The 25,220-nt window shown below is 42.0% G+C and overlaps 1 protein-coding gene across 4 annotated transcripts; it reads right to left on the minus strand.

The window, feature by feature from the left end:
• Positions 1-10,289: 10,289 nt before the first annotated feature.
• Positions 10,290-25,220, minus strand: CNBP (CCHC-type zinc finger nucleic acid binding protein). 4 transcript variants are annotated; one of them, XM_012435003.2, is made up of 5 exons: positions 25,077-25,220; positions 13,166-13,282; positions 12,954-13,046; positions 12,588-12,789; positions 10,290-11,288 (listed from the first exon to the last, which is right to left on the minus strand). In XM_012435003.2, the coding sequence occupies exons 2-5, from the start codon at positions 13,266-13,268 to the stop codon at positions 11,171-11,173; spliced, it is 516 nt and encodes a 171-aa protein (XP_012290426.1). In that variant the 5' UTR covers positions 13,269-13,282; positions 25,077-25,220; the 3' UTR covers positions 10,290-11,170. The 4 variants fall into 4 exon arrangements, with proteins under 4 accessions (XP_012290426.1, XP_012290424.1, XP_012290427.1 ...); XM_012435001.3 differs by having other exon boundaries at positions 13,145-13,282; XM_012435004.2 differs by having other exon boundaries at positions 12,588-12,786; positions 25,077-25,217.

Below are 25,220 nucleotides of genomic sequence, written 5' to 3' on the forward strand. Positions count from 1 at the left end.
GGAAATTCTCAGCCTTCCATATAGCAAAAGATGTTAAAATTAGGTGATTCACTGTCAAGGAATGTGTGCTCTGGACAAAAAGCCAAGGGTGCAGTTATACAACCTTTTTCTAGTGTCTCAGAAGAATCAAAAGATCAGAATATTCATTCATACTGAGGGCTCTTTGAAAAGACTAGGCAAATGGCACAACCATCTTAGCAGAAACCAGAAATAGAGATGAGATTATCCCATCTCTGTCAGTGGAGGAGCCTCCTGTTTGTCTAATGGAATGAATTCCCGTGACACACAAAGGAGACTCACAAGGTTCTTGAGAATTTTATAACAGCAGAAACACTGCCAGCTTGGACTGTGAGAAAAAGGACAAAACATAAGAAAAGCCTTGAGCCTGAGGATATCCTCAGGTGAAGGTGATGAGATGTAGATGAGATTTTACACCACGACCCCCACCCCAATAAAGATTTTACAAAAGTATCAATGGGCTGATACTTTGGGTAATTTGGAATAGAATAAATGCATTTTATATGTTCAATGGATATGAATCTTTGAGGGCCAGAAGCCAGACAGAATAGTATAGTACCCTCCGAAAGATGTATATTTTCTAATCCCCCAAACCTGTGTACATGGCAAAAGGACCTTATAGATGTGACTAAATTATAACATCAATAGTAAACTAACACAGTTGTTGATTCCTTGAGGCAAGACAAAAAAATCCGAACGGATCCTGGAGCATTCTGTTCTTAGCAGAAACAAGGATGTGACAATTTGAGCATAAAATAATTTGTAAATGACCATAAGTTCATAATTTTGCTAAATTAACAACTATATGGGCTGGGCCCAGTGGCTCATGCATATAATCCCAGAACTTTGGGAGGCCGAGATGGGTGGATCACCTGAGGCCAGGAGTTCGGGACCAGCCTGGCCAACATGGTGAATCCCCATCTCTAATAAAAGTACAAAAATTAGCCAGGCATGGTGGCAGGCACCTGTAATCACAGCTACTTGGGAGGCTGAGGTAGAAGAATCACTTGAACCTGGGAGGTGGAGGTTGCACAGTGAGCCGAGAACGTGCCATTGCACTCCAGCCTGGGCGACAAGAGCAAGACTGTCAAAAAAAAAAAAACAGACCTAAACACCACCTATGGCCTAATGTTAAAAAAAAAAATTCTAATAGCCAGTTAGCTATAGTCAGATACCACCAATTAAATCGAGAGTCTAACATTGGAGCCAATGAGTCATAATGATACATGTTAGGCAGAGACCAGAGATTTTATGAACACTTTGTTTCTGGGAAAAAGGGCTTGCAGGTTTAAAATGTGTTTGAAAGAGATCAAGACATCTATCATGTACTAATGTACTAAGGTATACTGTTATGAAAAGGGGATTCAGCCCCACTTCTAGCAGCTCAAGTTTCAAATACCTCTGGGCAACAAGCTTCTGTGTCCCAAACTAGGGTCCTAGCAGCCAAACAACCAGAAACTACCACGCTGATGATCTGAGATAGTATTCTACACAGCACTTTGGGAGGCCCAGGCAGGACTGCTTGAGCTCAGGAGTTTGAGACCAGCCTGGGCAACAGAGCAAAATTCTGTCTTGAAATATATATATAAAATAGGCCAGGCATGATGGCTCATGCCTGCAATCCCAGCACTTTGGGAGGCTGAGGCAGCCAAATCACTTGAGGGTACGAGTTCAAAACCAGAACATGGTGAACCCCATCTCTACTAAAAACACAAAAACGGCCGAGTGCAGTGGCTCATGTCTGTAATCCTAGCACTTTGGGAGGCCAAAGCAGGTGGCTCACCTGAGGTCAGGAGTTCAAGATCAACCTGGACAATATGGTGAAACCCTACCTCCACTAAAAATACAAAAATTAGCTAGGCATGGTGGCACACGCCTGCAATCCCAGCTACTTGGGAGGTTGAGGTGGGAGAATTGCTTGAACCCAGGAGGTGGAGGCTGCAGTGAGCTGAAATAGCACCACTGCACTCCAGCCTGGGCAACAGAGCAAGACTCTGTCTCAAAAAATAAAAAGAAAGAAAAAAACATATAAAATAAAGCATTTTCTCTTCAGCCTAGTAAGTATTAACACTAAAGTATGAAAATGTAATCTAAAATGGAAATCCTTAGGAAGATGTATGATTGAAACTCCACAAAGGTGCAAGGAAAACTTGGCGCGGTGGCTCACGCCTGTAATCCCAGCACTTTGGGAGGCTGAGGCGGGCGGATCACCTGAAGTCAGGAGTTCAAGACCAGCCTGACCAACATGGTGAAACCCTGTCTCTTAAAAAAAAAAAAAGAAAGAAAAACTTTACTTAAAGGATGCATAACCTCTATATTTGCAGGATGTTTCTATTTCAAACTTTCAAAGCCAAATTAAATTCCTAGTCACTTTAAATTGTAAACAAATTTAGAATCAAGATGCCCCTCAAAAAAAATTGTGTTTTCTTTTTTTTTTTGAGATGGAGTCTCACTCTGTTGCCCAGGAAGGAGTGCAGTGGCACAATCTCTGCTCACTGCAACCTCCACCTCCCAGGTTCAAGCGATTCTCCTGCCTCAGCCTCCCAAGTAGCTGGGACTACACCACTGTGTTGTGCTCATTTTATACTTTTAGTAGAAACGGGATTTCACCATGTTGGCCAGGCTGGTCTGGAAATCCTGACCTCAAGTGTATACCTGCCTGGGCCTCCCAAAGTGCTGGGATTACAGGCGTGAGCCACCGTGACTATTCTCACCGTGACTAGCCATCCCTCAAAATTTTAAATGCCCACCCACAAAACTGATTTTCAAACTATTGCTCAGGTTTTTAAAATTATGCACTAGGCTGGATGTGGTGGCTCACGCCTGTAGTCCCAACACTTTGGGAGGCAGAGGCGGGTGGATTGCTTGAAGCCAGGATTCGAGACCAGCCTGGCTAACACAGTGATACCCCATCTCTACTAAAAATACAAATTAGCTGGGCGTGGTGGCACACGCTTGTAATCGCAGCTACTCGGGAGGCTGAGGCAGGAGAATCGCTTGAACCTGGGAGGCAGAGCTTGCAATGAGCTGAGATCAGGACACTGCACTTCAATGCCCCCCTGGGGGCATTAAAGAGTGTACCCAGTTAAGGGGAGCCTCCTATAGGGGTATAGGCATAGCCTCTTCCCCAGTTCCCGACACCACCCCTCTATTTCCTAGCTGACCAGCTTCACTCATCTATAACACCATCGGCTGGCTCCCCAAGGCCCTTGAGTTAGTGGCCATGTTTAAACATGTCCCTGAATTAAACCAGGCCTATTCTTTCGCTTTGGGAAAGTGAAAGAGTACTAAGTCAGCTTTTAGAAATTACACATATATTTGCCAAATATGCTGAGGTACTCCTCTCATGTGGCATGAGAAAAAATTGCAAGAACCTGGTGGCACTATAGGAAGAGTTTCAATAAAAATAGTAGTAGAAAAAAGTAAAAGTAGAAGAACCATATGACCCAGCAATTCCACTACTGGGTACATAGCCACAAAAAGGAAATCAATGTAAAAAAGTTATCTGCAGTCCCATGTTTACTGTAGCACTGTTAACAACAGCTGACATATACAACCAACCTAAGTGCCCATCAGTAGATGAACGGCTAAAGAAAAATATATACATACACAATGGAGTATTATTCAGCCATAAAAAACAATGAAAACTATCATGTCCAGCAACATGGATGGAACCAGGGACCATTAAGTGAAATAAGCCAAGCAGAGAAAGACAAATATCACAAGTCCTCACTCATGTGGGAACTAAAAAGGGGATCTCATAAAGAGTAGACTGATGATTATGAGAGGCTGGGAAAGGTAGGAGATGGGGATGAAGAGAAACTGATAAATGTGCACAACTGTAGTTTGACAGAATAAAACCTAGTGTTAGATGAGTAGTGACTATAGTTTACAATTATCTACCATACATTTCAAAATAGCTAAAGGAGAAAAACAAATTTTTTTCTTGAGATGGAGTCTCACTCTGTCACCCAGGCTGGAGTCAATGGCACAATCTTAGCTCACTGCAATCGCTGCCTCCTAGGTTCAAGCAATTCTCCTGCCTCAGCCTCCCAAGTAGCTGGGACTACAGGTGTGCACCACCACACCTGGCTAATTTTTGCATTTTAGTAGAGACAGGGTTTCAACATGTTGGCCAGGCTGGTCTCAAACTCCTGACCTCAGGTGATCCACCCACCTCAGCCTCACAAAGTGCTGGGATTACAGGGGTGAGCCACCACGTCCAGCCTAAAAAGGGAAAAATTTGAATGGTTCTAGCGTAAAGACAAATATTTAAGGTGACAGATACCCCAAGTACACAGATCTGATCTTTACAAATTACATGAATTTATTATCACATATACCCTGAAACTATGTACATTATGCATCACTAAAAATAGTAGGTACCATGTATTATCCTAAGAACTAAGTAGGCCTTTTACCAACGTCTCACATAATCCATCACAGCATACAAGTATTGTTTTGTTTTGTTTTGGAGACAGTCTTAGTCTGTTTCCTAGGCTGGGGTACATTGACCCGATCTTGGCTCACTGCAACCTCCACCTCCCAGGTTAAAGTGATTTTCTTCCTGCTTCAGCCTCCTAAATAGCTAGGATTACAGGCACCCGCCACCATGCCTGGCTAATTTTTGTTATTTTTAGTAAAGACAGGGTTTCGCCATGTTGGCCAGGCTGGTCTTGAATTCCTGACCTCAGGTGACCCACCTGCCTCAGCCTCCCAAAGTGCTTGGATTACAGGCGTGAGCCACCATATATGGCCAGAAGTTATTTTCACTTTACGGATAAGGAAACTAGTTTAGAAGTATTCACTCAGCTTCCATTCTAAGGCAACTACAGAGTTGGTGAAGACAAAATTCAAATGAGGTCTGACACCAGATCCTTTATTTACATGATGCCATGTGCTCTCAAAAATGAGCAAGGCTCTGCTGCTCAGACCAGAAGGGGCTTGGGGGCTGAGCTACAGCAGTATCAAGACTTTGGGAAAGTGAGAGTACTAGGCCAGCTTTTAGAAATTACACACATTAGCCAGGCACCATGGCTCACACCGGTAATCCCAGCACTTTAGGAGGCCAAGGCAAGTGGATCACCTGAGGTCAGAAGTTTGAGACCAGCCTGGTCAACATGGCAAAACCCCATCTCTACTAAAAAATAGAAAAATTAGCCAGGCATGGTAGTGCATGCCTGTAATCCCAGCTAGTAGGGGGGCTGAGGCAGGAGTACCGCTTGAACCTGGAAGGCAGAGGTTGCAGTGAGCCAAGATGATGCCACTGTACTCCAACTTGGGCAACAGTGAGATTGTCTCAAAAAAAAAAATAATAATAATAAAGAAATCACACATTAATTCCTGGGAGTGTTCTCCCCTGGGCTTGCATTTTAAAGGATTTAGAATTCTTCCAATTGTTCCTCATGACTGAATTCATCCAGGTATCTATCATCCATGGCTCTCAAACTGTAAAAACCATTTGGTACAAGATTAATGAGGAACTTCATGATGAATGGACAAAACTGCAATCACCAAACCCACTGATGCTTATGATCACCAAAAGTAAAACCTGACATTTTGTACCTCTTGATATGATGCAACAGGAAGCACACTGCCTCTCCTATGATATATTCTTGTCTAAAAGAAAGAAAAAGGTCGGGTGCAGTGGCTCACGCCTGTAATCCTAACACTCTGAGAAGCCGAAGCAGGCAGATCATTTAAGGTCCAGGATTCGAGACCAGCCTGGCCATCTCTACTAAAAATACAAAAATTATCCGGGCATACTGCTTGACCCTGAGAGGTGGATGTTGCAGTGAGCTGAGATTATACCACCATGGCACTCCAGCCTTGGCGACCAAGTGAGATTCCAATGCAAAAAAAAAAAAAAGGAAGAAAATTAGCAGGAGGGGTGGCAAGATGCCTATAATCACAGCTACTTGGGAAGCTGAAGCAGGAGAATCACTTGGGAGTCAGAAGTTGCGTTGAGCTGAGATAGTGCTACTGCACTCCAACCTGGGCAACAGGGTGACTCGTCTCAAAAAAGAAAAAGAAAAGAACCTATATATATATACGTATAGGTTCACATATATGTAAAATTAACCTTCTGAATCTACCACTTTACAAAAACGATGGGGGCTAAAAATGTGAAACGTATCACAACGATACAATCAGCCAAATACAGGTCATAGGATCAATCCCAGGTTTTCTCCAGTAAAGACAGGAAACTGTTAAGAGACTTGGACACTTAAGAGATATTACCAAATGCATGTATAGAGAGCATTTGGATCCTGATATAAAAAAACAAATTAGAAAAATTTTTTCATCAAGTGAAGACAAACACAAACCAAGTTCTTTGTGCTACTAAAGAATTATTAGGCCAGGCACGCGGGCTCATGCCTGTAATCACAGCACTTTGGGAGAGCGAGGAGGGTGGATCACGAGGTCAAGAGATCGAGACCATCCTGGTCAACATGGTGAAACCCTGTCTCTATTAAAAATACAAAAATTAGCTGGGCGTGGTGGTGCATGCCTATAGTCCCAGTTACTCAGAAGGCTGAAGCTGGAGAACTGCTTGAATCCGGGAGGCGGAGGTTGCGATGAGCCGAGATGGCGCCATTGCACTCCAGTCTGGGCAAGAAGAGCAAAACTGTCTCAAAGCAAAAAAAAAGAATTAAGGCTGGACACAGTGGCTCTTGCCTACAATTCCAGCACTTTGGAAGGCCAAAGCAGGAGGATCACTACAGTAGTTCGAGACCAGCCCAGGCAACACAGCAAGACCTCATCTCTCTTTTTTTTAGGGGGTGGGGATGGGGGCACAGTCTCACTCTATTCCCCCAGGCTGGAGGGCAGTGGCCCAATCTTGGCTCACTGCAACCTCCACCTCCCAGGTTCAAGCCATTCTCTGCCTCAGCCTCCCGAGTAGCTGGGATTACAGGCATCTGCCACCACGCCAGGCTAATGTTTGTATTTTTAGTAGAGACAGGGTTTCACCATGTTGGCCAGGCTGGTCTCAAACTCCTGACCTCAGGTGATCCGTCCGCTTTGGCCTCCCAAAGTGCTGGGATTATAGGCATGAGCCACCATACCCACTGCAAGACCTCATCTCTACAAAAAAATCAAAAAATTAGCCGGGCTTGGTGGCATATGCCTATAGTCCCAGCTACTAGGGAGGCTAAAGTGGGAGGATCTCTTGAGCCAAGGAGTTGAAGGCAAAGTGAGCTACAGCTGAGTCACTGCACTCCAGCCCGGGTGCCAGAGCAAGACTGTCAAAAAAAAAAAAAAAAAAAGGCAAAAACTTTAAGCTTAACCTAAGAAGTTAGCCTCTAGACTAGGAAATAGATATACAGAGAAACAAGTTAAATGATACCATAAGGAAACAACCAGTAAACAGAGGACATTTGGCCAAGTGCGGTGGCTTATGCCTGTAATCCCAGCAATCCCAGCACTTTGGGAGGCCAAGGCAGGAGACTGACAGTTCGAGAACAACCTGACCAACATGGAGAAACCTTGTCTCTACTAAAAATACAAAAATTGGCCGGGCGTAGTGGCGCATGCCTGTAATCCCAGCTACTCAGGAGGCTGAGGCAGGAGAATCGCTTGAACCCGGGAGGCAGAGGTTGCAGTGAGCTGAGATCGCGCCATTGCACTCCAGCCTGGACAACACGAGACTCCATCCCCCCCACCCAAAAAAAACAGACATTCAAGAAAACTGTTATAGTCTCCCAATAGTTAAGTTAGGAGATTAAGACAGACTAAAGAAACCAATTAACTTGGCCGGGTATGGTGGCTCACGTCTATAATCCTAGCACTGTGGGGGACTGAGGCAGGTGGATCACTTAAGGTCAGGAGTTAGAGATCAACCTGGCCGACAGGATGAAACCCCATCTCTACTAAAAATACAAAATTAGCTGGGCGTGGTGGCACGTGCCTGTAATCCCAGCTAGGAAGCTGAGGCATAACTGCTTGAACCTGGGAGGTGGAGGTTGGGGGTCAGCCGAGATCACGCCATTGCACTCCAGCTGTGGCAACAAGAGTGAAACTCTGTCTCAAAACAAAACAAAAAACCAAAGCTATTAGATGATACAAGGGAATAATGTTTAACTATATTAAGTATGATACTGGTATTGTGGTAATGAGAACATCTTGTAAAATGCATGATGAAGTGTCATCTATAATTTACTTTCAAACTATTAAAATGGAGAAAACACACAGGTGTTCATGGTACTGATTTTTTGTTGTTTTGAGATGAGTTTCACTGTGTCCATCAGGATTGAGTGCAATGGCATGGATCTCGGTTCACTGCAACCTCTATCTCCTGGTTCAAACAATTCTCCTGCCTCAGCCTCCCAAGTAGCTGAGACTACGGGCACACGCATCACCACACCCAGCTAGTTTTTGTATTTTTAGTGGAGACTTGGTTTCACCATGTTAGCCAGGCTTATTAACTCCTGACCTCATGATCCACCCATATTGGCCTCCCAAAGTGTTGGGATTACAGGTGTGAGCCACCGCACCCATCCTGACTCTTTTTAATTAGCCTGATTTCACTGTAAAATACATTTTCATGTTGCACTGCTTGCCAGTCATCAAGGTCAATGCAAATAAACTTTATCTTACAAAGGAACTCTGTAGTCTCCTGTGAATAGGTCCTTAATTAATGCTTTTCAAAAGGTCTCAAAAGGCAACTAAAGTACTACAAATTCAGCAAAAGGAATGCTTACATGAAGCAAGAGTTCTACATTTTAACCAACCCACTCTACTTTTTCCCTTCCCAACACACAAAGCTGTGATTAACACAGGAGAATTTATTTAAGCAATTCTCCTGCCTCAGCTTCTCAAGTAACTGGGACTACAGGCACGTGCCACCACGCCCAGCTAATTTTTGTATTTTTAGTAGACGGGGTTTCACCCTGTTGGCCGGGATGGTCTCGACCTCTTGATCCACCTGCTTCGGCCTCCCCCAAAGTGCTGTGATTACTGGCATGAGCCACCACGCCCAGCCAGGAGGATTACTAACCACAACTAAGTTGACGAAGAATGCCATAACAGCATACCTCATTTGCTATGTTTTAGGTTTTCCTACATGAGGCCCAGAATTTGGGGGAAATAACTCCATGTGCACACCAGTCCCCAAACCTCATTGAACAGTGATGCCTTCGAAATAAGTCTTTCCTTATGCTGCTTCATACATGTGGTAGAAAATAAAATTGTCAAGATATTTATTGTGTTAACATGTGAGACATACAATTTGTTCAGTAAAAATAGCACATGATGAAAAAATATTATAAGCTTATATTCATAAAGAAATGAGTACGCTATTACCTTTTTCTTGCTTGCTCTGGACTATTAATTTAACAAGGTCGGAATGTGCACAGCACAGCTGAGACACCACCATTTCAACACTGAATCGCTATACCATGAACTGACAGAAGAACCCTGCATGAAAGATGAAAAACTGATACCAAAAGAATCACATAGCAACATGGAGGGGGAAAAATGAACTAAGTGGAAAAAGTATATGACACTAACTGCATTTAACTCCGGAGTCGGGAAGCAGAGGGCATGGGGTGGGAAGAACTGTTGAGGTTCAGTCTCTAACAAACTGTACACCCTTATGCAAATTAAGGTTCTTTTAACTCATCTATCAAGTGAGTTAAACAGATGAGTTCTAAGGTCCATCTCCACTTTAAATGAGATCCTAGCAAAAACAAAGAATCCACTACTTCAGATCCTTATGAAACTCAGGAAAAGGTCGGGTACAGTGGCTCACCTGAGGTCAAGAGTTTGAGACCAGCCTGACCAACATAGTAAATCCCATCTCTATTAAAAATACAAACATCAGCTGGGTGTGGTGGCGCACGCCTGTAATCCCAGCTACTTGGGAGGCCGAGGAAGGAGAATCACTTGAACCCGAGGGGAAGAAGCTGCAGTGAGCTGAGATCACACCATTGCACTCTAGCCAGGGCAACAGAGCGAGACTCCATCTCAAAAAAAAAAAAAGGAAACAAACACTAAAACAGCAATGGTATTAAAACTGTTCAGAATGAACACAGAACTAAAGGGCATTATTATAATGGATTACAAAGAGGCTTTTCTATAGCTTTGCAAAAGTATCTAAATCCTATACATTCTTTTAACAGCAATTTTCATTATTGAAGACATGACTTCAGTACAAAAAGAAAAGTCCAAACTGTCAGATTTCAGTCCTCCACATTCCCCTCTTTAATATGGCATTTTGCACTATATACATTAATGAAAATTTGAAACAAACAAAAGAACTTTAGTCAAACTCCCCTTCCTCCTCCAGCTTTATTGGAATAGTTTAAAATTACATTTCTATTTTCTAGGACTTCAGTTGCTTTTTCCATCTGACTTTTAAAAACTGATTACAACAAATGAAACACAGTTGTCTAAGTGATATAGTATACAAAAATAACATCTTGATTTCTGTGAAAATGCATTTCTCTGCAATTCCTGAATAGCTCCAAATTATGCTAACTCTGAGCATTGATGTTTACTCTGGGTTTTAGATTTAGTCTTTGAAAAAATGTGTTCTAAACCTTTGCCATCACCATCTATGTGTCCAACATCAACACTGTGATGAAGTTGTTCCTGTTTAGGCTTTTATTCCGATTTCTCTCACACAGCCATTAACACGCATGTTTGTCTTTTCATTTTGTTTACTCCCACTCAACTGTATGTTCTATGTAGGGCCTGATACAGATGTTACTTGATGTTATTTATTAGCTACTGAGGTCAGACAATCCAAGGCCATCATTATACTAAAATTAAAAGTTATTCATGGAAGTTCATCGACACTTCCAGAATTGGTTTTACCTCCTACATGGGAACATGTTCAAGAAACCCAGGACGGGCTTACTGGTCTAACTCAACTCTTCCCATTCATCAATCCCTATTCACCAGTGGCACGGAAAGGGGGTTCTTTAACAAAGCATTATACATAACACCTCTACCAAACTAAACATAAACTTTTTTTTGTAGTTAAATGCAGAAAGTCATTTTTTTCCACCCCTTTCCTCCTTTTACACGGCAAGTAAAGCTCACTGGCCTGGGAGTTGCCTCTATCTGCCAACCTTTGGCCAGTGAAGAGGATTCAGAGAAAATAATACAACCATCAATCAGAAAAAGGAGGGGCGACAAAGGAAAATAATTAGGCTGTAGCCTCAATTGTGCATTCCCGTGCAAGGTGCCCTGACTCGCCACAGCGGTAACAGTTGACTTCACTTGTCTTGCTGCAGTTGATGGCTACATGACCAGTTTCACCACACCTAAAAAGAAATTAAAATAGTTTTCACAATGGGCCTCAGAGCAAAACTGTCTACCAAAGCAGCAGTCACGGTGCAGAATAAAAAGCCATTAATAAATCAAGCAGTACATTTTTCTATTCAAGAAAATAAATGTCTATACTGGCCAGGCGCAGTGGCTCATGCCTGTAATCCCAGTACTTTGGGAGGCCAAGGCAGGCAGATCATGAGATCAGGAGTTCAATACCAGCCTGGCCAACATAGTGAAACCCCATCTCTACTAAAAATACAAAAATTAGCCAGGCATGGTAGTGCGTGCCTATAGTCCCAGCTGCTTGGGAGGCTGAGGCGAGAAAATTGCTTGAACCCGGGAGATGGAGGTTGCAGTGAGCCAAAATCGTGACACTGCACTTCGGCTCAGCAACAGTGACATTTCGTCTCCAAAAAAAGAAAAAAAAAATAGTAATAATGTTTACATTAATAAACTGAGGGCAGGAAGGAGAAATAAAATAATAGAGCTAGTTGGCCAGGCATGGTAGCTCATGCCTATTATCCCAGCACTTTGGGAGGCAGAGTTGGGCAGATCACGAAGACAAGAGATAGAGACCATCCTGGCCAACATGGTGAAACCCATTCTCTACTAAAAATACAAAACTTGGCTGGGCGTGGTGGCGAGCACCTGTAGTCCCAGCTACTTGGGAGGCTTAGGTGGGATAATCACTTGAACCCAGGAGGCGGAGGTTGCAGTGAAACGAGATCACGCCACTGCACTCCAGCCTGGTGACAGAGTGAGACTCTTGTCACAAAAAAAAAAAAAAAAAAAAAAAAAAAAAAGATATTCAACTGTATAGCCTAAGCTATAAAATTAAAATTTTTGCCATTAAGAGATCATCCAACATTAAAACTAAAATACTGATTAAGATCTTTGTCTTTATGCAATTAAGGTTTCACAGGTACATACACAGTAACATTTATCAAATAATACACTTTACATGTCACAAACAAAGATTTCTGGTTACATGATGAAAGATTTATGTATATTAATTACAGAGCTTTCTATAAAGTCGAAGTTTCTAATTATAACACTCTTACATATTAAAAAAGTCCAGTTGTGAAAACTGTCCAGGTGCCGTAAGTCAGAATATCAGGGCAGAATGCAGAATTATATACAGATAGACTGCCAGTTACGTATGCTGAAAACTGGTCTTATCGGGTCACAGCCAACGTTCACCGATTTTACTAAGGGCCTTCCATTTATAGCTAATTCATCTCTAGAAGAATCTCTGCAATGAGCTTTCCTCTAACAATATTGTAACACCTTACCTATAGCACTTCACTTTGGTGCAGTCTTTTTGAATGTGTCCAAATTCTCCACAAGAATAGCACTTCTGCTCATCTGCATGGTCGCAGTCACGAGCCAGATGGCCTGGTTTGCCACAGTTGTAGCAGCACTGCTCTCGCTCTCTCTTGGGCTCCTTGCAGTCCTTGGCAATGTGACCACCTCTACCGCAGTTATAGCAGGCTTCAACAATAAGGAAAAGAAACAGACCAAGACTATAAAACCTTTACAAAGTGTTATGTTTTAAATTATACAATAAAAAATCTCAAAGGTGGAAAAGCTATACCCAGCTGCACGTGCTCACCTCTCCAAGCTCTAGAGGGGTATGAAAAGAAGTATTAAATACTTACCATCCTCCTGAAGATCACAATCCTTGGCAAGATGACCAGACTCACCGCAGCGATAACAGATGTCTGGAAGAGACGAGGAAACAAACTGGAAACCTGTTTTAAGCAAAAACAAAGGGAAATTCGGCTAGTCAGACCAGTCTTGATACTAACAAATACTGAAGTACTTCAAATTTTTGTATTCGACAAAATACCTCTATCCGAGGTAAAACCACCTCTGCCACGGCTTCTCATTCCACGACCACGGCCTCCACCAGTAGGGCATTCCCGGGCCCAGTGGCCAGATCGTCCACACTTGAAGCATTCATTGCTGCTCATGGCTGCAGTCAGATCTTTGAAATATTAAGAGTAGCAACATTAAACAACTGAAATTTCTTTTAACTTTTATTCTCTATTAACTGTATTTTTGGAAAATTATTCTAGGGAAAAAAAGCTAATATTTTGGTTAAAAAATAATCACACAACTACATGCTTGGGCATTATAGATCTATTATAATACACACATTAATACAGTTATTGAAGGAGTGATGGAATTTACAGGGTTAGGGTCAATTAAAATTCATTATTAGAAATAATTGGTAGTGACTGGGCATGGTGGCTCACGCCTATAATTCTAGTACTTTGGGAGGCCAAGGCAGGTGGATCATCTGAGGTTAGGAGTTTGAGACCAGCTTGGCCAACATGGCAAAACCCCATCTCTATTACAAAAAATAGCTAGGTGTGGTAGCACACACCTATAATCCCAGCTACTAGAGGGGCTGAGGCAGGAGAATTGCTTCAACCTGGGAAGCAGAGGTTGCAGTGAGCTGAGACTGTGTCACTGCACTCTAGCCTGGAGAATAGAGACTCCATCAGAAAAGAAAGAGGAAGAAAGGAAGGAAGGAAGGGAGGGAGGAAAGGGAGGGAGGAAGGGAGGGAGGAAGGGAGGGAGGGAGGGAGGAAGGGAGGGAGGGAGGAAGGTAGGGAGGGAGGGAAGTAATTGGTAGTAATACTCATTCCAGGTTCAGCTTAATGGACACATTTGCAAATAGAAGTATTTACTCATCAGAAAATTGGAATAATCCAAACCAATGATGCCATAAAATGGATTCTCAGAGCGAGGAGTCGGTGAAGAAAAATACTCTCTTAACCTTAGCACTTGATATAGTACCTACTTATACTGCAGCACTTGCCTGGTGATTGAGATATTCCTTAGAACAGATATGTTAAAACAAATGCAAGATACAAATTTTATCTCTAGAGGTTACAAAAGTACAGTAGGCCTTCTATATCCATGGGTTCTGCATCCATGGATTCAACCAACCTTGGAATAAAAATATTCAGGGGAAAAAAGTGGCATCTGTATTGAATATGCAGACTTTTTTTCTTGCCATTATTCCTTAAACAATACAATGTTAACAACTACTTTATTCAGCACTTACACTGTATTAAGAATTTTTAATCTAGAGATGATTTTCAAGTACATGAGAAGATGTGCAAAGGTTGTAATGCAAGTACTACACCATTTTATATCAGGAACTTGAGCATAGGAGGATTTTGATATCTGAGGGAGGTCGTGGAACTGCTTCTCCACAGATACCAAGAGACAATTATATAATAAAAATACTAGGAAAATGACCATGAGTTACACCAAAGCGCTAATAGCATCTACAGCACTGGGAATGTTTGTGCTTTGTTCTCTTTTATTCTCCCCTTTCCAAATGTTTCTGTAATGTAATTCTACATTTTAAACAAGGCTACTTAGAATTTTGTAATAAATTCCTTTAATTGGGTATCATTTTAAAATAAAAATAAAACTCCCACTAAAGCAAATGGATTTTGTACTTCTTATGTAACAATCTAAAAATAAATTGAGGCTATTCTTAAAATAGAATGAAATGGAATAGAACGGAATGAAAACAATGTAACTATATTTTCACACTTCCATATCTAAATATTTTTACCCTTAATTCCATTGTCAAACAATGGCACACAAAGTCATATTTTAAATAACCTCTCAAACCTAAGCACGGGTACCATCACCTACAAAAACATATTTCCAACTGAGTAAAACTAACTGGATGATGGAATTAGCCAACCCAACCACAGCAACAAAGACCCAAAAGGCAGTCAGAAAAATGGCAAGGTTCTCCACTTTCAGAAACTATTTAATCATTAACTTGTGGAGAAATTTAGTAACTAAAAATTAAGCTGAAGTTCAGTTTCAAAAAGTTCCCACTGTCGAATATGCAAAAGAAAATAACCCTTATCTCCAGGTGGATAGTGAAAATACATAAATAAATGAATAAATAAATAAAATAACCCAATACTCACTTATCCCAATTCTGTGCAATCTGATTCTGGATAAGTTCTTAGAGAAATCTGTCTACTAAAAAAAAATAATAAAAAAAAAAAAGAAAAGGAAAAGAAAAAGCCGGGCGTGGTGGCTCACACCTGTAATCCAAGCACTTTGGAGGCCATGGCAGGCGGATCACCTAAGGTCGGGAGTTCAAGACCAGCCTGACCAACATGGTGAAACCCTGTCTTAAAAAAAATTAAAATTAAAATTAAATAAAATTTAAAAAAAAGAAAAGTCTTTCTACTAACTCTTGCCACATGCCTACGAACATATTACCAAAAAAATTGTTTGGCTATGAGTTATTTGTGGTTTCAGATATATAAAACATTATTTCTAGTTAAAAGAAACCAGCCAGTGAAGGAGACTAAAAACATATTTTTACAGAATTTGAAAGAGTATCTGCTTTGTAATCATTCTTCTAACTGTACTAGTATTAGCATCCTAAATTATGTAAACTGGTTTCGACCACAGGTAAGAGTTAGGATTAAAAAACAACATGAATGGCATATAAAATGGTCAAAGAAAAAAAAGCTGCTTATGGCACCACTTCCTCCCCATCTTCATTTTGTATCTTCTCCAGTTTAGTCAGATCGACTTGGGCTAATTTAACAACTGCTCTCAGGAATAATTATTTGCACATAAATGATCACTTTTACAGTGTAATCCAGACAATCTGCAAGTCCTAAATATTTTAAAATATTTAAACAAGATACTTCGCTTTTAGAAAATACAAAACAAGGCTGGGCACAGTGGCTCACACCTGTAATCCCAGCACTTTGGGACGCCAAAGCAGTAGGATCACCTAAGGTCAGGAGTTTGAGACCAGCCTGATCAACATGGGGAAACTCTGTCTCTACTAAAAATACAAAATTAGCTGGGCATGGTGGCACACGCCTGTAATCCCAGCTACTCAGGAGGCTGAGGCAGAAGAGTCACTTGAACCCGAAATTAATCAATGTAAGATTTATCACAAACTGTTCCTCCATTCTCTTGTTTATCTCTAGTCATGGGACCCAGATCTAGTATAAAAGTAGGGGGTGGGGGGAATGACAGAACAAATATTTCTGGAAAGGAAACCATTGGCTAAAATAACACGTTAAGACTTAATATTAAGCTCTACTTCCTATTTCAATATGAACTACAAATGACATTTAGTGAAAGCAGTATTTCTCCACTTAGTCAAGCAAATAAAATAATCCCATTAAAAGTGCCTCACAAGACTGCAATTCAAGTACTATTCTGTAAAACAAACATGTATCTCAGTGGCAAAGGCAGAACTTTACACACTAGAACAGAAATTTTAGATATTTTGCCATTTTTAGTCACACAATTATGTTTACTAGAGTAAACGCTAAAAACAAAACAAAACAAAAAACTACTAAGTCTTATAAGGGAAGAAAGAATTAATGTTTTTAGCCCCTAAATGTCATCAATACGACACATACTTTTTAAAGGTCTTTCAGAGGCCTTAGGTACTTATGTATGCAATCTGCCTTCTCCAACCCCATCACAGTGAATCAGGTGGTTTACAGTTTCACTGAAAACTGGTCCCTTGTGATAGACTTGTCTTTAGTAACATAATTAAACTAACCGCCTTCCATAATGTTTTAGAAACACACTACTTTTTTTAATTGCACTTTTGGTTTTGGGGTACATGTGAAGAACATGCAAGATTGTTGCATAGGTACACACATGGCAGTGTGATTTGCTGCCTTCCTCCCCATCACCTATATCTGGCATTTCTCCCCATGCTCTCTCTCCCCAAGCTCTCTCTCCCCAACTCCTCCTACCCTGCGACTGTCCCTCCCCTATTTCCCCGCCCCCAACAGACCTCAGTGTGTGATGCTCCCCTCCCTGTGTCCATGTGTTCTCATTGTTCAACACCCACCTATGTGTGAGAACATTCGGGAAACACACTACTTATATTAGGCAGCAGGTCCCTATCCTAGTACTCATCTCAGAATATATTTAAAGGTCTTTACAGAATTCTGTGATATTCCTTAGTAAAACTAGGGTAAGGTAAGACAGCTGAGAATCATGGCCCCATGAGTCTGTCTCATTGCCTGACTGCTGCTGGATGGAATTTCGTCACACTATCCTGGTCTCCCCTGCTCCTTCTCCACCTGTCAGAACTTTTCCCAACCTTCATGGGCCAATTCAAATGCCAACTCTATAAAAGAATCTGGGCTGGGCGCACTGGCTCACACCTGTAATCCCAGTACTTTGGGAGGCCGAGGGAGATGGATCACGAGGTCAGGAGTTCGAGATCAGCCTGACCAACATGATGAAACACATCTCTATTAATAATACAAAAATTAGCTGGGTGTGGTGGTGTGCACCTGTAGTCCCAACTTATCGGGAGGGTGAGGCAGAAGAATTGCTTGAACCCAGGAGGTGGAGGTTGCAGTGAGCTGAGATCATGCCACTGCACTCCAGCCTGTGCAATAGAGCAAGACTCCATCTCAAAAGAAAAAAAAAAAAAAAAAAAAAAATCCGACTACATCTCCCACCTGGAAACTATCCTTCCTATTAAGTTCTAGGACATTCTGTTAATATCTATCTAATGGCAGTACCATATTGCCTTGTATGATATTCCTTGAAGGTAGAGACCAAGTAATTCACCTTTGAATCATCAAACACCCCATATAGTTATCCTTTTAGTAGCCATTATGAAAATCAGCATTTTAATTAATTTTGGGGGGACAGAGGTCTTTAGCAATTTGGTGAATAAACTACTGACCCAATCCAATCTAACCAAGCACTAACAATAAAGCACCTAAATTACTGCTATCAGTCACAAGAGTTACTGCACCATTAATTTAAAGTAATGATGTATTCTCAATTTTAAACTCATTAAGGACTGACTACACTCAGTCATCTCAGCTTTCTGAAATCATAGGTAAGATTCTGCACAAATGAATTTTTAGGATCCACAACTTTCAGCTTCTGACAGGGATTAAGGCCAACCACTCAAAGGACATTCCCAATGTAACGTTTTTAAAAATCTGTAACAGAAGTTATCTTCTACTTATAAATGTTATTTGGGGGGATTCCAATCTATAATAAAGCAAAGACTGGAAAATATTAAAGCAAAAAAATGGATGAATCATAAAACCATGAAAATTAGACTTTTTTCAGATTATCTAACACAATCCCCACGTGTGGCTGAGAAATTTACACCCAAGACGACTAAAAAAAGCCAGCAGCCAGGCCAGAACCTCTAACTTGCCATCCGGGTTCTATTAGTCCAAGAATTCATAACCAACTAGACTTCAGTACTATTTTTATGCAATGCTACAAAACATACTAACTTCAATAAAAAACAAAATACTGTTTTTCACTTTTTGTCAGTCAGCAGGAATACATGTATTTTCTTCCTTTTGCCAAAAACCACTAATATGGGGCTGGGCGCAGTGCCCCATGCCTGTAATCCCAGCACTATGGGAGGTTGAGGCACACAAATCACGACGTCAAGAGATCAAGACCATCCTGGCCAACATGGTGAAACCCTGACTCTACTAAAAATACAAAAATTAGCCAGGCATGGTGGTACGCTCCTGTAGTCCCAGTTACTCAGGAGGCTGAGGCAGGAGAATCACTTGAACCTGGGATGTGGAGGTTGCAGTAAGCCAAGCTGGCACCAGTGCACTCCAGCCGAAGCGACAGAGTAAGACTCCATCTCAAAACAAAGCAACAACAACAACAACAAAACTCCACTAACCTAAGGGACCACTTATTAAAGGTTCCTTGGGTTTGTGTTTTCTCTGGAAAAAAATTTTTGTAAAATCTGATACATCTGTAGTGCACTGATGTAGCCTGCCTGTCACTATAAAAGAGATTTTAGGGCCATACTTAACCTGGGTTAATCACTTAACCCAGTTTAACTACTTGTTGTGTTACCCTAAAAGACATTTGACTACTCATCTGTCTTATTTGTAAAAAAGAGATAATAAAACTGATGTGCGTACTAAGAATTGTTACACAGTACTTTGTGCTTAATAGATAATCAATTAAAAAACCTATCGGCCAGGCAAGGTGGCTCATGCCTGTAATTCTAGCACTTTGGGAGGCTGAGGCGGGTGGATCATGAGGGTGGGTGGATCATGAGGTCAGGAGATCGAGGCCATCCTGGCAAACACAGTGAAACCCCATCTCTACCAAAAATACAAAAAAAGTAGCTGGGCATGGTGGCACCACCTGTAGTCCCAGCTACTGGGGAGGCTGAGGCAGGAGAATCATTTGAACCCGGAAGGCGGAGGTTGCAGTGAGCCGAGATCATGCCACTGCACTCCAGCTGGGGTGACAGAGCGAGACTCCATCTCAGAAAATCAAAAAAAAAAAAAAGAAAAAAAGAAAAAAACCTATCAAAGTTTTTGTCTTCTGAGTACACAGTTATTCTTTCCACTCTTTCCCCAATTACCTTAGACTGCTTACGGGTAGTAGGCAGAACTCAGTCCAAAGTCTATTACGTAGCAGAGTGGGGCTAACTGTTTATACTTGTTTCCCACCTTACAGTCTATTTCCTGAATGCAATGGAAAAGAGATTAAGAGGAGAAAAACAGGTGAGTTCCAAATCAGTTCACATTTTCAACCACCAGACACCAAGACATCTGTTCTAAGTTTCAATTTTTGTGTATCAAATTTTTATAACACAAACCACTTTAAAAGGTGGTAGGAGCACAGAGCATGCCAGGCAGGAGAAGGAATGACTAAGAAAGTCAAGGTAAGGTCTGAGCAGAGCATGGTGGCTCACGCCTATAATCCCAGCACTTTGGGAGGCTGGGGCGGGCAGATCACTTCAAGTCAGGAGTTCAAGACCAGCCTGGCCAACATGGTGAAACCCTATCTCTACTAAAAATACAAAAATCAGCCAGGTGTGGTGGCAGGCACTTGTAGTCCCAGCTACTTGGAAGGCTGAGGCAGGAGAATTGCTTGAACCCGGAAGGCAGGGGTTGCAGTGAGCTGAGATCACGCCACAGCACTCTAGCCTGGGAAACAGGGTGGGACTCTGTCTCAAAAAAAAAAAAAGTCTGACAAGACTGTGAGGGGCCATGTAAGCTAAACTAAGAGGTATAACTATTTTACTCCCACAGGAGGGACCGTGATGGGGGGGGGCAGGGAAGAAGAAAAAAACTATTTTACAAATTTTGTACTTATTTAGGCTTTAAAGATTAAATATTGGAATTAAATAAACCACAAATGGTTATTATACTAAATTTGTTTTCCTTAACATAATTGTACCATACTATTGATACTAAGAACAAATCTAGTAAACTATTAAAACCTAACAGTATGTGGTCAAGACTAACAATCTGGGTTCTAATAAATAGAATGATCATAACTCTATCCTAGGAAATACATTTAAAATAAGTAGCAACAGGAAAGTTAGGGATAAAAAATGATACTAGCAAAGTAAGGTGTGATTCTGGCTATCTTTATTATTTTATATGGTTTTCCTAACACAGCTGGACACATTCACATTTGTATATATCCTTAATAACTTCGCAAGGATTATCCCTGACTCATTCATGTTGTTGACCTAACCGCATTGAGACCATATTGGAGCTTTTGCCCTCTGAATGTATATACTCATTATTATGTGCCATTAAGTCAGTTTAGTGTTCCAACATGGTACTGGAACACTTCAGACTGTTTTAATAAAAACAAACTACGGATGCAAAGAAAGGATGCAGTACACATTCTGCAATACCTGCATTCCAGCCAGAATAATGGAAAACAGAGTACTTACCTTGGGGGCAATTCTACATTCTTATCCTGGTTCCTGCATTTACTGCCTGACCTTGGTTAATTACATCCATTTCTGCCTGGCCTGATCACTTCTTGAAGGGTTTTAATACCTGGATATCTATGAGTCAGGCATTAGTAAACATATATATAATCTTACAACCTTACAAGTTATGTATTCTTGCTCCATTTCAATGACAAACTAAAGATATGACACCAAGTGACTTACCCAAAGCCACACATCTAAAGTACTACAATCAGGATTTCAAGAGTCTTGCTATCAACCCTCTGCAGAGGCTTTCGTTAAGAGTTGAGGCCAGGCGAGGTGGCTCACGCCTGTAATCCCAACACTTTGGGAAGCTGAGGCAGGCGGACCACCTGAGGTCAGGAGTTCAAGACCAGCTTGGCCAACATGGTGAAATCCTGTCTCTACTGAAAAAACAAAAATTAGCCAAGTGTGGTGGCGGACATCTGTAGTCCCAGCTACTTGGAAGGCTGAGGCAGGAGAATGGCCTGAACCTGGGAGGCAGAGGTTGCAGTGAGCCGAGATCATGCTATTGCACTCCAGCCTAGGTGACAGAGCGAGACTCCATTTCAGGAAAAAAGAAAAAGTTAAAGTACACAAAAATGCTATCCTAATATATAACAAAAATGCCATTGTGTAGTATTTTTAAAGTAGGGAATTATACAATTTACTTCCTACTTCAAAATATTACATAAAGGTAATACTATGTATCTAGTAACTTTAAAAAAGCCATGGCTGGGCACAGTGGCTCATGCCTGTAATCCCAGCACTTTGGGAGGCCAAGGCAGACAAATCACAAGGCCAGGAGATCTCGATGTTCCTGGCCAACATGGTGAAACCCCATCTCTACTAAAAATACAAAAATTAGCCAGGCATGGGGGTGTGCACCTGTAATCCCAGCTACTCGGGAAGCTGAGGCAAGACAATCACTGGAATCTGGGAAGTGGAGGTTGCAGTGACTGAGACTGCACTCCAGCCTGGGCCGGTGACAGAGTGAGACTCAGCGCACCCCCTCACCGCCCCGCAAAAACCACACACAATTGAATTGTATTCATTCTGTATTTCTCTTTAGATAAAATCAAAGTAAAACTAGAACTGACAGCTTTTTTAAAAAAAAATCTAGTCATAATAATTTTGACTTCATTCACATAGATTTCTTGAATTTTAAGCTAAGACAGACATTTTCCTTAACTTCATGGCAGAACTTGAGTCTCACCAAACACACAAACATGGGCAACTTAAATTTCACTAGTTAACACCTCACTGTATTTATGGAGCCATTCCAGGTGACATTGTAGCACTCTTCATATTCCTAACAAAATCCTTCTAATTACAACTTGAAATCTGGGGGCCCCAAGTTCTCACTTTATTATCCCAGTAGTTTTAAACATGAAAATGCTGCATAGCTTACTGCAATCACTCAATGGCATTCCCTTGCTGCAGCAGCATCTGACACTGCCAGAATAAGAGTCCTATTAAGTGAGACAGTAGGGAAAGAGCGTTCTCCACATAGCAGGCCAGGATGCCTTGGCATCATTCTCCTGGCTCTCTACTTACTGTCAGGAGGCTAGGAAGAGAAAAAAGAGCCAATCATTTTTTAAACTCTCATTCCTGCAGGGAAAAAAAAAAAAGCAAAATCTCTGTGGTCAACTGTTCAGCCAATAGACCATTCAATCCAATTAGTCCAGTGGTAGTTTCATTGCTTTTAGGCACCAGTTTGGTACTATCCCATATACATGCCACGTATTTTATTGAACTTTAAAAGCCAGGTAGAATTGTCATAAATCATATAACAAAACACATTTATACTTTAAGATAAAGATCTCCCTGGCTGTTTCAGATGTTCAAATGCCAGTGTAAGAAAAAACCCTGGTCTTCCACTGATTTGGTTCAAAATATTTTACAGACTGCACCATATGTTTGAAATATATTACCTCTCCTGTTACCAATACAAAAAGAAACATGGACCTTTGGTTCCTCAGAAAAACACAAACATAACTGTTACTTTTTTTTTTTTTTTAAAGAAAAACTGTTAGCAAGAGATGAAATCTGGAAAACTTAAAAGTCTTTAATTCTGCCCTTGGGAATCTAATAAATTATTCCTTTTATATTCCAATACACAAAGAACTCTTGTAGACAAGAATCAGACTCAACAAACTAAAAATAGCATGTACCTAGGATCCTGGCAGTTTACAGGTGTTTCATTAACCTTAACTAGAGCAACTCATTAGAAGCATTTAAAACTATTTATAATTGGGGAGGGGGAAGCCTAGGTGATAAGGACTACATCTCTTTATCTTTTTGAAACCTTCAAAGCTCTACGCTCCGTTTATACTACTTAAGCAAACAAATAACATAAAATTGCGAATTTAAATTCTAAGATTAATTCCTTGATGGAAATATTAACTGGTTATGTTTCACTCCAAAATTGGGTCAAACAATACGAAAGGGGGAAAATCTACTTTTAAAAACGTAATTTAAGAGCAAGATGGGGATATACATTAGACAACCTTCACTTTGAAAAAGACAAAAAACAAATTCAGAGTTTTGGCTTCTTTATCTCTTCTGAGTCCTTCAGAATAGTGCCTGAAACACACTAGCTGAAATCACAGACGATTACTGAGCAATGTTCTCTTTTACAAGACCCCCAAAGACCAGCAGTCACTTCCTTTGGAAGTGCCCTGTGGCTGAGGCCATGTGGTTAACATGTGGCAACAAGCACAAGACTTACCCATCAACACCTAAACCCCAATGTGGACGATTATGCCATTCTAAAATAGGTTTTCAGGATATGGAAAAATATAGATGGAAGATGGCTAATCGAATTTCATGTCTGTCTCGTTTGTAATTACATCTGTTTCATTAATCCAAAAATGATGCAAAGACTACCGACTGCTCCTATGGTTTTGGAGGTTTGACAAATTCGTGTTTTTTTTCTGGTAATGGCGCTTTTAAAGGATCCCAGCAACTTAAATCGTGTTGACTCAGGGAAAGTGAGCCCCATTAGCCCCTTTTCGAATGCTAAAGTAAGACAAGCAACTTAGTATCTAAATGATGGTAAGAATACGAATCGGGAAACCATCAAGTATGGGGAGTACAACCTCTAAAGGCTCACGAGTCTTCCAGCAGTGTCTGGCCACCGGAAAACACAAGCGCGTCTTCAAAAACCCTTTTCTTTTCTTTTCTTTTTTTTTTTTTTTTTTTTTTGGTGAGACGGAGTCTCGCTCTGTTGCCCAGGCTGAGTGCAGTGGCGCGATCTTGGCTCACCACAACCTCCGCCTCCCGGGCTCAAGCGATTCTCCTGCCTCAGCCTCCCGAGTAACTAGGCCTACAGGCGCGCACCACCAAGACCGGCTAATTTTTGTATTTTTAGTAGAGACGGATTTTCACTATGTTGGCCAGGCTAGTCTCGAACTCCTGACCTCGCGATCCGCCCGCCTCGGCCTCCCAACGTGTTAGGTTTACAGGAGTGACCCACTGCGCCAGGCCTAAGAACCCTTTCCTAAGGTCCCCCAAACCCTTGGCACATTGCCCGTCAGGCTCACGACCCCAACACATGGTCTACATGACTATACCCACCCCATTCCCCCTTCGTCCGCAACCAGGAGCCTGTTCCCACACGCGAACTCCTTCCACCGAGTTCCCGCCAAATCCACCCTCTGCCCCTCATTCCGCGACCCTCAACGCATTAGGGCCTCAGCCCCAAGGGCGCACGGGCCCAGGCCTCCCCTGCCCTAAGCCTGCGGCCTGGGGTGCGGCCCTGGCGCCGAGAGGCCCCCATGCTCCGCGACCCAGCTTCCCAGGACGAAGAAAGGGCAGAAGTGTCATCCGACAGCCGTGGGCCAGAAACTAGGGTCCGAGGAGGCGGCAGCGGCCGAGCTTCCCGCCTGACGCAGCAGCAGCGCAGGCCAAAGTGCAGCCGCCATCACCGCCTCGCCGCTCCCTACCCTCTCTGTCCGCCTCAGAACCGGTCCGCACTGCGGTTCCCTCAGCGCCGGCCCCCTCCCCCAGCTCTCACCTTCCGCGTCGGAGCGGGCCCGCAGCGACGGAGTCTCAGACGCAGGCCTGTGAAAGACGGCTCGCAAGATAGCGGCTGTTTATTTTGAGGGTCCTTGCCTGCGCCACACGCGGGTCTGCACACGGCCCCACATACGCCGCTGCG

The sequence above is a fragment of the Aotus nancymaae genome, unplaced genomic scaffold (genome assembly GCF_030222135.1).
Source record: "Aotus nancymaae isolate 86718 unplaced genomic scaffold, 86718_ANA_hifiasm-v0.15.2.pri h1tg000046l, whole genome shotgun sequence".
Classification (NCBI taxonomy): Eukaryota; Metazoa; Chordata; class Mammalia; order Primates; family Aotidae; genus Aotus; species Aotus nancymaae.